Source organism: Peromyscus eremicus, chromosome 8a (assembly GCF_949786415.1).
Source record: "Peromyscus eremicus chromosome 8a, PerEre_H2_v1, whole genome shotgun sequence".
Taxonomy (NCBI): Eukaryota; Metazoa; Chordata; class Mammalia; order Rodentia; family Cricetidae; genus Peromyscus; species Peromyscus eremicus.
Genome location: NC_081423.1, coordinates 84,625,844 through 84,639,054, shown reverse-complemented (window position 1 = coordinate 84,639,054; position 13,211 = coordinate 84,625,844). Strand labels below are relative to the sequence as shown.

Sequence of the window (13,211 nt, the reverse complement as noted above, 5' to 3'; positions counted from 1 at the left end):
CTGGCACATTCGATGACCCGTTCCCCACATTCTGCGTGGGTCCACCTTTGTCTTGAGAAAATGGAGGCCGAGGTTCTGTGGGGACTCCATGAGAACTGAAATGTGCAGAGACTTTACATTCAAGTGTCTTCCTTTCCAAAGGATTTGTCATGCAATTAATTGTATGCAAATCAATCAAGAAACCATGCCCAACTAGGTCAGGGCCTGGCAGGGTGGTTAAGGGCCTGTGAAAGGGTGATATTGGAACTGAGATAAGAGAAAAGCTGTTGACAGAAGGAGCGTCTAGGGGTGAGTAATGCATGTGCAAAGGCCCTGGGGTAGGCAAGGCCTGGGTAACTTCTAGGAACTGGAAAGAAGCCAACAGATCAGGGCTAAACAAGCCAGAGAAGCAGGGTTCAAAGGGAGAGGAGGAAGCAGGCTCACGTTCTTCAGGACCTGTTGTCAGCAGAAGCAGCCATTTCTAGGAAAAGAGAATCTGTTATGGAGACTCTTAGGGGAGTCAAGCCCCCTAAGGAAGGGATAGGTTATGTCCTGGGAGTTAGCTGAGTCCTTGGGACTCAGAAAGAAGTTAGGTAAGGCCTGGTGGATGCAGGATGGAGCTAGACATCATCCACTCGACCACTTGTACCAAGTACACTGAGGAGAACGTGGCCATACTGACATCTCCTGTCTCTCAGCCCACGTACCCACACACCTACAAACGCAGTGTCTTCCTCCATGCCCTCTGCCTCCATCTGACCCATCTCATGTCCCCAAGGCTCTCCTGGCAGTAAAAGTCAGCTCCCTTAGGGGGACCCAGAAGCAGCAGGAGGCCAATTGAGGGTGAGTGACATGACTGTGCCTCTTTTAGCCCTGCACCCCTCTTCCAGGGACCTGATGTGCGGGTTATGCTGGGGGCTCAGACAGCCGAGGACAACTGTACACTGAGGACAGCATCATGGGGGACATGCAGGTAAGTGCCTCTTGATCCATGCAGGGCTCCTGCCTTGGGCCCTGGAAACCAACCTGGGCTGGTCCTCAGGGGACTTGGGGAGCCACTTAACCCAACCTTGATGGCCTCTTCCCACAGGACCATGAGGAAGTACTGGCGATCCCAGATCAGGATAGCGATGACGAACTGGACCATGAGATAGAACAGATAGCGTATCAAGACTCAGACATCCATGTGGTCCAGATGCAGGAGCCAGAAGGTGAGACCCATCCCTTGCCTTCTGCTTCTACCAGAGGAGCCGCTGGGTCCCCCTAGGGACAGTAGGGACCTAGTCCTTCCTGTCTCCACCGCCCCAGCCTTGGGGCCAGTTCTCCCCGCAATCCTGGCTGATTGAAGGATAAACAATGTTTTGTTTGAAATGATCACAGGAGGTGATTGTGGGGCTGGGCCCTTTCCACATGTGACAGGGCAGCCAGGTATGTCTGGGACAAGGGCACAAACCCAGCTGCTCCCCTGTCTGTCCCGTATCAGCATGGAGGCCAAGCAGCTGTGCTGTTGCTGGAACTTCATTACGTCTAGATAACTGGAGACTCTGAGAAATGGGAGAGAATTGTGGGGACTCCCTGAACAGAGACCCCAGGAGTCCATACCACCTTCCTTGGCTTGCCCAAGGTCTTAGGTGGGGAGCCTGAAGCAGGACCTGTTTACTGTCAACAAGGCTTAAGTACAAGTGACTGGATTTGAAGTTAAGAGGCCCCCTTGGGAAATGAGGGGAATATAAGGGGTTCACCCACCCGATCTGTGGGTGTGTGGTAAGAGGCTACCAGCTGGCGGGTTAGCTAAGCAGGTGGGAAGAGGCAAAGAAGTCTGGTCCCAGACGGGACAGGGGAGGGAGGGGATGGTTTTGAACATTGCGACTTGAGACTCTTCCCTATCCTTACCGAGGAGGGGTCAGGTTAGAGGCTCAGATCACCACAATGAATTCAGGGTTCCTCAATAAGGTTCAGATGGAGAGTGTCAGACCCAAGCTGGGCCCAGAACAGGAGTGGATGTGGGGTTGGGCAGGGGTCCCAGCCCAGGACCAGTGGAGGGAGTGGGTCTGGGTTCCTGGGGTTCCCTGGAGGTAGTACAGCAGGGCCTGAGTGAGGGGTCATGTCACAGACAACGCTAACTGGCCCTGGGTTTTCAGCTCTTCCCACAGAGCAGATAGCCACAGACTACATCCCCACCAGTACCTCCACATCGCACCCGAGCTCCAGTCAGGTGAGGACCCAGACTCCATCCTCTTCTCAAGTTGCCTTGAGATTCATTACGTACCATAGGAAGGGACAGAGAGAGAATCGGGCTGGAGGAGACTCCCCCTGCCCCAAGCAGACTGGAGGGAGAATCCTAGGACATCAGTTGAAGGGAAAGGGGTATGCGTACCAACAGAGAAATGGGCTCTCTCTGAATTCCTTGGACAGACTGTTTTCTTACTGCTGAGGACGAAGCCAGGGCTTTCAGGCCCGGCTGGGTTAGATACTCACTGGGGACAGACAGAATCGAGTGTTTACTCTCCTCTGCCCCAGCACCCGAGTCCCCACTTAGCACCAGACTGCCTAGCTGGTTAGGAAATTGGGTCCCTAAACTGTGACCCTGAGAGTAATCACCTGGCCCAGGACAGTATGAGTCATGCCCCTCAATACTCTTAGAGACAGGAGACTGACCCAATGGCTTCCCAAGCCCCTTCAGCCTCGGTCACCAGGCCCCAGTTTTCTGACCAAGAGGCTGTTGAGGCCCCTTTTGGTCCAGAGGTTCATGCCTCTTCTGAAATGTGGTAATGGCTTGCTGAGGAGGATAGAACATGGAGCCAGGGGGTGGGTCAGACCCACAGGACCCTTGCACATCTCCCCATGCTCTGAGCAGGAGATCTGTCCTGATCCTTCCAGGGCCCAGTGCCTTTTGGAAGCCTAGCTTAGAGCTGAGCGCCCTCAGGACCCAAGCTTCCAGTCTCTCCATGGGCTTGCCCATGCTCGATGGACTAACCTGGGCCGTGGGCCTCAGGTCTATGTGGAGCTGCAGGAGCTGAAGATGGACCAGAGGAACCAGGAACTACAGTGGGTGGAGGCAGCACACTGGATAGGGCTAGAGGAAAACCTACGAGAGGATGGGGTGTGGGGCCGTCCACATCTGTCTTACCTCACCTTCTGGAGCCTTCTAGAACTGCAGAAAGTCTTTTCAAAAGGTAAGTCCTGCCGGGCCCTCCGTGGCTGCTGCATAGGAGGCTTGCTCGGGCAGCCACTCAGCCCACCCCTCCACTGCCTACAGGCACCGTCCTCCTGGATCTGGCAGAGACATCCCTGGCTGGGGTGGCCAATCAGCTTCTAGACGGCTTCATCTACGAGGACCAGATTCGGCCTCAGGACCGAGATGAGCTGCTCCGGGCTCTACTACTCAAACGCAGGTGCTCTGCCTGTCAGGACCCGGGCTTCACACCCCAGGGCCTCCTCCCAGCCCTCTACCCCAAGGTCTCCCTACCCTCCCTCAGCTCCAAATGGACCCCAGCCCAGCAGGCAAGGGGACTATGCTTCCTCCCCCATAGCTCCCACATCTGTCTGACATCCCCAAATGCAGACTAGAACTTCAAGTTTACACGTACAGAGCATGGACTCGAGAGCTTTCATTCCATCCATTTCCCCCCTCCCACCTAGACAGACGTCTGAGACAGGGACCACCTACTTTCACCCACACTGTCCTTTAAGAGGAGACTCTGATTTTCCTCCTCTAGGGTCTCTCTAGTTTGGTCACTGGGAAATTCCACTGGATGTTCACCTTTGTCCCTCCCACACTAGTCTCCCTTTTATGGAAAATTCAGTCCAAATAGCTCACTCAGCCCATGTCACCTGTATGTGTACCTGCAGCCACGCTGAGGACCTAAAGGCTCTGGAGGGAGTGAAGCCCGCCATCCTGACCCGCTCTGGGGGCCCTTCTGAGCCCCTCCTTGCTCAGCAGCCATCACTGGAGACCACACTGTTCTGTGGACAGGTGAGGCTAGGACGAGGTTGGGAGTGAGAAGGGTTGGCAGAGCAAAGGCAAAGCCTAGATGCTCAGGTCTCTCAGTTTCAGTGTGACCCCAGGACCCCCTTCTTCACCTTCCTTCCTACAGGCAGAGGGGGACCCAGAAGGACTCTCACCATCCGGGACTCTGAAGATCCCCCCAGATTCAGAAGCCGCACTGGTGCTAGTGGGTAAGAGCCCTTCCCCTCCCCGTACCCCGCTTCAGGCCCTGGGCAGCCCCTTTCTTGGATTCATACACTGAGTCCCCCGGAGGTCTGGCTTCACCACCTGGTGCCTCCCACAGGCGGTAGTAATTTTCTGGAGAGGTCTGTGCTGGGCTTTGTGAGGCTGAAGGAGGCTGTGCAGCTGGAGGACCTGGAGCGGCCGGAGCCTGTGCGCTTCCTTTTAGTTCTGCTGGGACCCGAGGCTCCCCATGTTGACTACACCCAGCTGGGCAGAGCCGCAGCTACACTCATGACCGAAAGAGTAAGCAGGGGCCGCGTGGCTGGTTAGCCAGGGAGCTAGTGGGAGGAGGGCAGAAGACGTCCAGTTCTCCCCCATGGACTAGTCTAGGTGACTTTAAATTCACTGTTTGGATCCATTGGGTTGAATTCCTCCTGTTCCTGGCCTGGCCGGTCCAGTCTTAATCTTGGCTTGCATTGGACGGACTGGTCCAGTCTAGTCTAGTCAGGACCACTGTGACCTGGTTCTAGCTGGCCCAACTTGCTGTGTGGTGTACCTAGCCCACCAGGGATACTTTAGCTCATCTTTTCCCACCCAGGATGCCTGTCTCCCTAAAGCTGGTCCTCAGAGGTCAGAGGGAGTCGAAAGAACCAAATCCTGTAATGACAGGCATGGTTTTGGTGAACCAGACCCTATAATGACAGCCATGGTTTTGATGGCTGGTCCCTGGCTATACATGTCCAGCCTTCAAGTTTTTGAGACAAAGGTCTCACCATGTAGCTCTGGCTGGCCTGGAGCTCACTGTGTAGCCCAGGCTGGCCTCAAACTTAAGGCAGTCCTCCTATCTCTACCTCCTGCGTGTTTAGACTACAGGCTGGCATCACTTGGTTGCTCTGCTCCCCGGGAGTCTCTTGTCTACAGTCCCCGTATTCCTGACGCTCTCTCCTGCACACAGGTGTTCCGCACAACCGCCTACCTGGCACAGAGCCGAGGGGAGCTGCTGAGCTCCCTGGAGAACTTCCTGGACTGTAGCCTGGTCCTGCCGCCCACCGACGCCCCTTCAGAGCAAGCTCTGCTCAACCTGGTGCCCGTGCAGAAGGAGCTGCTTAGAAGGCGCTACCTGCCCAGTCTCCCCAAGCCAGACCCTGCCTTGTACAAGACCCTAGGTACGTTTTCTGCCCTTGACAGGGCTTCCTGATTCCCCATAGACCCCTGACCCCCGGCACAGTGCCCCTGTCCTATCAAACACCCACTAGCATCTGCTCCTGTGGTCAGGCTTCCCTGTCACCCTGGCCGTTCCTGTTAGCCCCTCTGACCATGTCCCTATCTTCTGCAACAGACTTGAACGGGGACCCAGGGAGCCCCGGTGGCGTAGATGACCCTCTACAGCGCACAGGCCGGATCTTTGGAGGCCTGATTCGTGACATCCGGCGCCGTTATCCATACTATCTGAGTGACATCACAGATGCGCTCAGCCCCCAGGTCCTGGCTGCGGTCATCTTCATCTACTTTGCCGCCCTGTCGCCCGCCGTCACCTTTGGTGGCCTCCTGGGTCAGTGACAGTTATGGTCCCCGAAAAACTCACCCCTGACCCTCTGACCTCTGCCTTCTTGCCTCTGACCCAATCTGATGCTCTGTACGCATACCTCATGTCCCACAGCTTACTCTCACGGTCCTTGGAAATAATCTTGCCATCTTGACCCTCGTATGGCTTTTTCCCACAGGAGAAAAGACCCGGAACCTGATGGGAGTGTCAGAGCTGCTCATCTCCACAGCAGTACAAGGCATTCTCTTTGCTCTCCTGGGGGCTCAGCCCCTGCTGGTGCTTGGCTTCTCGGGACCCCTGCTGGTGTTTGAGGAAGCCTTCTTCTCGGTAGCCCTGTCCCAGCCCCACTCTGTCCCCAGCCCTGTAGCTGACCCTAGCTCACCTGCCTGGTGCCCGAGCCTACCTTAGTCTGATCAGAACTCCTCTGTCTGACTGCCTGCAGTTCTGTGAAAGCAATAACCTGGAGTACATCGTGGGCCGCGCATGGATCGGTTTCTGGCTCATTCTGTTGGTGCTGCTGGTGGTGGCCTTTGAAGGCAGCTTCCTGGTCCGATTTATCTCCCGCTACACCCAGGAGATCTTCTCCTTCCTCATCTCCCTCATCTTCATCTACGAGACTTTCTCCAAGCTGATCAAGGTGGGGCCCGGGAGAATGCTGACACTCACACGTAGCGTGTGTGTGAGAGGGTGTTACCATGTATGTGCCTGTACATCATGTCTGTAGCCATGTTTCCACCCGTATGCACAACCACGATCATGGACACATGCACGTTTCTGGGTTCACTTAGGACTGTGCAGTTGGGTTGCTCAGGACCCTGTAAAGGCTGGTGACTCAGTGCTCATGCTATGACTGGGCAGGGGAACTGTATAAGGGAAGGCTTTCGTATGTAAACTTGTCCATGTCCATGACCACACATCATGTGACACAGTGGCCACTATGTATGTGTGTAGCAGCCTGGGAAACCATGTGTAGTGAGACAGTGGACGCTTAGGATGCTCTAGACCTTTCCTCTCCTGCTCTTGACCTCCATAACCCCACAGGGCCTCTGCCACGTTAGCTTGCCCCTCCCCCCAAAGCTCTGCATACCTCCACATCTGTACTGTCTACGGAAGAAGGATCATTTCAGCTGGTGGTGGTGGTGGTGGTGGTGGTGGTGGTGGTGGTGGTGGTGGTGGCGGCGGCAGCGGCAGCGGGCAGAGGCAGGAGGATCTCTGAGTTCAAGGCCAGCCTGGTCTACAGAGTGAGTTCTAGGACAGCCAGGAACCCTGACTTGAAAAATGGAAAAAAAAAAAAAAAAGGTGATCTATTTATTTGCTTATCATGCTGGGGATCAAACCTCCTCCATGCTAGGCAAATGCTGTCACTGTCACCAACTCCTTAAGCCCTTTTGGTTTTTTTTGTTTTGTTTTGTTTTTGTTTTTTGGAGCTGAGGACCGAACCTAGGGCCTTGTGCTTGCTAGGCAAGTGCTCTACCATTGAGCTAAATCCCCAACTCCTGTAAGGCCTTTTTTGTAAATCTTTTTATTACTTACTGTTGCCTCCCAGCCTTCTCATATTTCAAACAAAGCCTGGACGCATATACCTATACATGCTTATTGCTCCTTTGACCCTTCCCACACAAGCTAACTTGTTCTTCATTCATAAGAAACCAAGCTGGTTAATATGTCAGACGAGAAAGAAGGTGGACAGAGGGATGGATGCATGCACGGGTAGATGGATGGTGGGTGAGTGATGGATGTACGGGCAGTAGATGGGCAGGTGGATGTCTGGATGTATAGATGGATGGATGGATGGATGGATGGATGTAAAGACAGATGGATGATTTAGTGCCCAGTCAACTTATCTGATACTGTCTACTTCAAGCCAAGACTTTGGAGGGAACCCAATGCTTTGTGTTTCTGTTATAGATTTTCCAGGACTACCCGCTGCAACAGAGTTATGTCCCTGTTTCGATGAAGCCCAAACCTCTGGGTCCCGTGCCTAACACAGCCCTCTTCTCTCTGGTGCTCATGGCTGGTACCTTCTTCCTTGCCATGATGCTGCGAAAGTTCAAGAACAGCACCTACTTCCCTGGCAAGGTCAGTGCACCCCTATCTTCACCAACCCCGAGCTTCTCCAGTACCCTTGGCTCCCCTTCCTTCCCCAGCTCCCCATTCCCAATACCAGGGCTCAGCAGCCCTCTTCTGATGCGGGGTTCATGTGGCAGCCAAAGCCATCTCTGCTCAGCACCAAGATCCAGCAGGGAGCCAGGGACAGGCAGTTCTTGGGAGAGGGAAGAAGGGTGGGGTCAGGGCAGGACAGCGGCAGAGGAAGAAGGAAGACAGGAGTGGTTGCAGTATAGACAGTTGTAGTTCCTGGTGGACCCCTCGGGTTGGGCAGACTCCCTGGTAAACGTGGGATGGGAAGGAAAGTGGGTAGGAGGCAGGTTATGGACACAACTGGTTCCTTCATCTGCCCACAGCTGCGCAGAGTCATTGGGGACTTCGGGGTCCCCATCTCCATCCTGATAATGGTCGTGGTGGATTCCTTTGTCAAGGACACCTACACCCAGGTGACTCCTCCTCATCCTCTGCCATGCTACCCTAACCTTCATTCCCTTCCCTTCCCCATGCCCTGCCAAAATGGCTTTTCCTAACCCCAAAGCCAGCTAGAACTCTTTTTCCCCGTCCTTGCTCTTCCAATATTCCCTCAGGACCTCTCTAGCCCAAGCCACATTGCACTTCTTATTCCTTTGCCCAGGGCAGTAGCAGAGAGTGTGCTTTGAGCCAGGTAGGCATGGGTAAACCTCAGCTCAGCCACCAGCTATTTGTGCGGCTTGGGGCTAACTATACAACCTCTCTGCTCGTGTTTCCTCCTCTGTAACATTGAGAATGAGAAGATACATGTGAAGGGCTTAGAGAAGTAGCTAGCAACGGAGTAAATATTCAACCCAACTCCCTGGCCCAGGCCCTTGCTTTCCCAGCCCCCATCTTTCCCTATCTGCCTGGCCCCACATATTCTCACCAACTGTCTCCCTCACAGAAACTGTCGGTGCCTGACGGCCTCAAAGTGTCCAACTCCACTGCCCGGGGCTGGGTCATCCACCCTCTGGGTCTGTACAGCAGGTTTCCCTACTGGATGATGTTTGCTTCTGCCCTGCCTGCTCTGCTGGTCTTCATCCTCATATTCCTTGAGTCTCAGATCACCACGTAAGAGCAAGGACAGAGGCTTGGCCAGGGAGGGCTGGGGGCAGGGAGAGGAGCAGGCTCTGGGCCGACAGGAGATTGGCCAGTGGCCCTCTGCCAGCTGATGGGAGTGATGGGACAGCAGAGGCAAGTCTGAATCGTGTGGCCTCTGGGGTGGCATCATTTGAAGACCATGTAAACAGGGAGCTATGAGATGAACTGCTGGAAGGTGGGAGGAGCCTGAACAGGCAAGGTTCCCGACTTGGACAAGAATGCCTAAGGGTGTTCTGAAGACTTCTAGACCTCGGGAGTCTGGATTCTCAAACAGCCAGAGGGAGGGAGCCAGGGACTCAAAGGGGAATGGAACAGAAATCAAAAAGGCTCAGAGGGACACCAGTGTGGGGAAGAAAAGAGGGGCCTATGAGGGCCCGGCTCACCAGACCTCCTTCCGCCCCCAGGCTGATCGTCAGCAAACCAGAGCGCAAGATGGTCAAGGGCTCAGGCTTCCATCTGGACCTCCTGCTGGTCGTTGGCATGGGTGGGGTGGCCGCCATTTTTGGGATGCCTTGGCTCAGTGCCACCACTGTGCGTTCTGTTACCCACGCTAATGCCCTCACAGTCATGGGCAAGGCCAGCGGTCCCGGGGCTGCAGCTCAGGTCCAAGAGGTCAAGGAGCAGCGGATCAGTGGGCTCCTGGTTTCTGTGCTTGTGGGTAAGTGAGGCTGGCCATGCCCCTGCCACCCTGCTACACTCCCTCCTAGTCCATCTTCTTAGGATTGGGGGCTCTTCCCACTTAGGGAACCCCACCTCCACCATCCTGCCCTGCCCAATCCTGACTCCTTGGGATTAAGGACAAAGCTCCCATCCAGTCTACTCTGTATCCAGGTCCCTACACACCAGTTTCCCAAGCCCCCCCCCCCCCCCCCGCACCTCCCAGCGCTAGTTACTCACAGGAGGGGATCTAGCAGATCGAGGAAGCACAGGGCCCTGGGACACTGTGATGGGCATTTGTGCAGAGCAGGAGAACTGCACTGCTGAGCTTTTCCAGATCAGACCCTGCCTCCACCCCGCCTCCACCCCGCCTCCACCCCGCCTCCACCCCGCCTCCACAAGTGTAGCCAACAAAAATGTAATAGACTGTGGGGTTTTGCCCTCCCTTCCCTGCTGCTGGCTGGGTAATTTCCATGGCCTCTGGGCCTCAGTTTCCCTATCTGCACAGTTAGAGGATTTACTAAATCCCTGAAATTCTTCTCCAGATCAGGTGCTTTAGGGCTGACCCCACGCACAGCTCAGTCTAAGGAAAGGCAGAGAGTCTCTGGGCTCCATCGGGTTTCTAGAGAAGCTGAACCCAGCAGGATGAGCAGCGGTATATAGTCTCGGATGGAGCGATCAAAGTTCCCCTTTCCTTCCCTCCCCTTTCCTTCCCATCTGTAGAGGATGATGGAGGCTTTCTGGGGTGAGGAGAAAGGCAAGTTCCTCTGACCCCTGTGACTGCCCCCATGAGGCTCAGGGAGTGGGTGTAAGGCAGGCAGGCAGGCAGGCAGGAGTTTGACTCCTTGGAAATTGTTCACCTCTGAGCCTATAAAGCCTTTGAAGTTGTTCACCTCCGAGCCTATAAACAGCGATTGCAGAAAAGGGTCACTTGGCACCCTGTGGTTTTATGGTCAGTCCCAAACATGAGCTAAGCCCTGTTGGTGCTGGTCCTTGGGTGACCTGAACTAAGAGTGTGTCCCCTCCACACAGGACTGTCCATCCTCATGGAGCCTATCTTGTCCCGCATCCCCCTGGCGGTGCTGTTCGGCATCTTCCTGTACATGGGAGTCACATCCCTCAGTGGCATCCAGCTCTTTGATCGCATCTTGCTGTTGTTCAAGCCACCCAAGTACCACCCCGACGTGCCCTTTGTCAAGAGGGTATGTGACTTTGAAGCTGTCCGGCCAGGGTGGGGCAGGGGTGTCAGAACAGGGCAGACACTGACCTCAGCTTCCCCGCAGGTGAGGACCTGGCGCATGCACCTATTCACGGGCATCCAGATCATCTGCCTGGCAGCGCTGTGGGTGGTGAAGTCCACCCCTGCCTCACTGGCCCTACCCTTTGTCCTCATCCTCACTGTGCCTCTGCGTCGATTCCTGCTGCCGTTCATCTTCAGCAGGCTGGAACTCCAGTGTGTGAGTAGTGGGGACCCCGGGTGGCAGAGGGACAGCAGGGTGATAGCAGTGGGTTTAGGGATAGAGATGTAGCAGTTGGTAGAAAGCTTACCTCCCGGGCACGGAATCCTGGCTTCAATTCCCAGCACCACATAAACTGTACGTGGAGGCACGTGCCTATAATCCCAGCACTAGGGAGGTAGAGGCAAGGGAATCAGAAATTCTAGGTCATCCTTGGCCGCGCAGTTCAAAGCCAGCCTGAGTTACATAAGACAGCATCTAAAGAAAGAAAGAGAGAAAGAGAGAGAGAAAGAAAGGAAGAAAGAAAGAAAGAAAGAAAGAAAGAAAGAAAGAAAGAAAGAAAGGAAGGAAGGAAGAGAGTCTGTGTCTAGAGCCTTTGTCTCAGTCTCGGTCTGCTGTGTCTTAGTATATGATCTGGAGCAAGTGACCTCATTTCTCTGTGCCTCACCATAGTGCAGGGAGGAATAATGACAGACTGAAAGCGTTATGAGGTGCGTGCACAGGGTGTGTTCCGCACGAGCTGGTGAGCAGACAGCCCCGCCATCTTATTATTATAACATCCCGCCGAAGTTATTAGGGACATTTAGTGTGGGGCTGGGGCTGCCATGGTGAGGGGATCCTCTGCCCACCTCTTGCAGCTCCTCCTCACCAGACCCCCAGAGGCCACTTGTCCTCTGTAAACCACTCATCTAGTCCAATCCTATGCTGTAGGGACAGCACAAGGCTTGCCCAGGCTGGTTCCTAACTCCAGATGTGCCTCTGAGGTCCCAGAAAGGTCTCTCACCCTCTCTCCCTCCAACCCCTCTAGCTGGATGGTGATGACGCCAAAGTGAGCTTTGACGAGGAGGAAGGTCTGGATGAATATGACGAAGTGCCCATGCCTGTGTGAGGGGCAGGCCCGGGCCCCCAACCACTCCACTTCTCCACCCTCCCAGGAAGAGCATTCACGGGCATCTCACGGCTGTGGGTGGGGGAGGCAGGGTTGTCTAGGAAACACTCTACCTAAGGTACAATGCATTTTCTGGCTGAAGATGACCAGAAGCCACATCAGGGAACTGGGGTCACAGTCTCTTGAGACCATGCTGGAAAAGTTAGGTCTGAGTCTCCTCCCTTCATGGCACAGTTATAAATAGCAAAGGAGAGAGATGGAGGACATTTTTCAAGCTCCTGCTGGCTGTGTGGCCTCATGTAAGTCCCTTGACCTCTCTGGCCTCTGCTTCCTACTCTATAAAACAGAGGCATTGATAATGATACCCATGGTCTTATCAATAGACCACATGGTCTCTGAGGACCAATGGTAAATGTGAAAGGGCCAGTCAACGGCAGTCATCATTTTCTGAGCCTGCCCGAGGTCCCACAGCTCCTGGGCTGTACAGCGGGACTTGAGCCATGGCCTCCTGACCTGGAGGGCGCAGCTCTGTCCTCCCTCCATCTTCCACGAATCCTCTTTCCCTGCTCAAAAATACCCCTGATAACTTCCTCCCTTCCCTTCTCTGTCCCAGCCCCACCCCAAGACCCTCTTCTCTACACCCAGAGAGGTATCCTGGTGAGAGTAAGGTCCAGGTGAGGGACTGGGTCTCGGACTCATAAGTGCTTGCTCTCTCCCACCAGACACTCATTCATTCACTCATTCATTCATTCATTCACTCCATAGCCACCTGCTGAAAGCTCTGGACCTAGTGGACACAGAGGGGACTGGGTCAAACCCTACCTCGGAGTGGGACCAATACACAAGTCTGCTCTGGACTGGGATGGGGATGGAGGGAAGATGGGAGGATTGTAATTTATTAACCGTATTTTCTTTTTTTTTTTTTTTTGGTTTTTCGAGACAGGGTTCCTCTGTGTAGCTTTGCGCCTTTCCTGGGACTCACTTGGTAGCCCAGGCTGGCCTCGAACTCACAGAGATCCGCCTGGCTCTGCCTCCCGAGTGCTGGGATTAAAGGCGTGCGCCACCACCGCCCGGCTATTAACCGTATTTTCTAAGTGCTTCCTCTGCGCCTTGGTTTTGTCTATGCACCCAGCCACCGTGAGAGACCTGCCGTGTCCAACCCCAACTAAACTGAATCTCGGGGGAAACCCAAGGTTTGACCTGTTGGAGTAGGAGACGGTGGCTTGCTCAGGACATGGATAACAATTTATTTTTTTTTTTTTTACAAAACAAAAATATTTTTAAAAAAAGAGT

The 13,211-nt window shown here is 54.4% G+C and overlaps 1 protein-coding gene across 1 annotated transcript; it reads left to right on the top strand.

Moving 5' to 3' along the window:
- The first annotated feature begins 937 nt into the window (after window positions 1–937).
- Slc4a1 (solute carrier family 4 member 1 (Diego blood group)) lies at window positions 938–11,918 on the top strand. The gene is made up of 19 exons (XM_059271885.1): window positions 938–952; window positions 1,070–1,190; window positions 2,121–2,194; window positions 2,975–3,155; window positions 3,239–3,374; window positions 3,832–3,955; window positions 4,077–4,158; window positions 4,272–4,453; window positions 5,106–5,316; window positions 5,490–5,702; window positions 5,875–6,023; window positions 6,139–6,333; window positions 7,605–7,775; window positions 8,159–8,248; window positions 8,719–8,885; window positions 9,320–9,573; window positions 10,605–10,774; window positions 10,856–11,029; window positions 11,838–11,918. The coding sequence occupies exons 1-19, from the start codon at window positions 938–940 to the stop codon at window positions 11,916–11,918; spliced, it is 2,790 nt and encodes a 929-aa protein (XP_059127868.1).
- The last annotated feature ends 1,293 nt before the right edge of the window (window positions 11,919–13,211 follow it).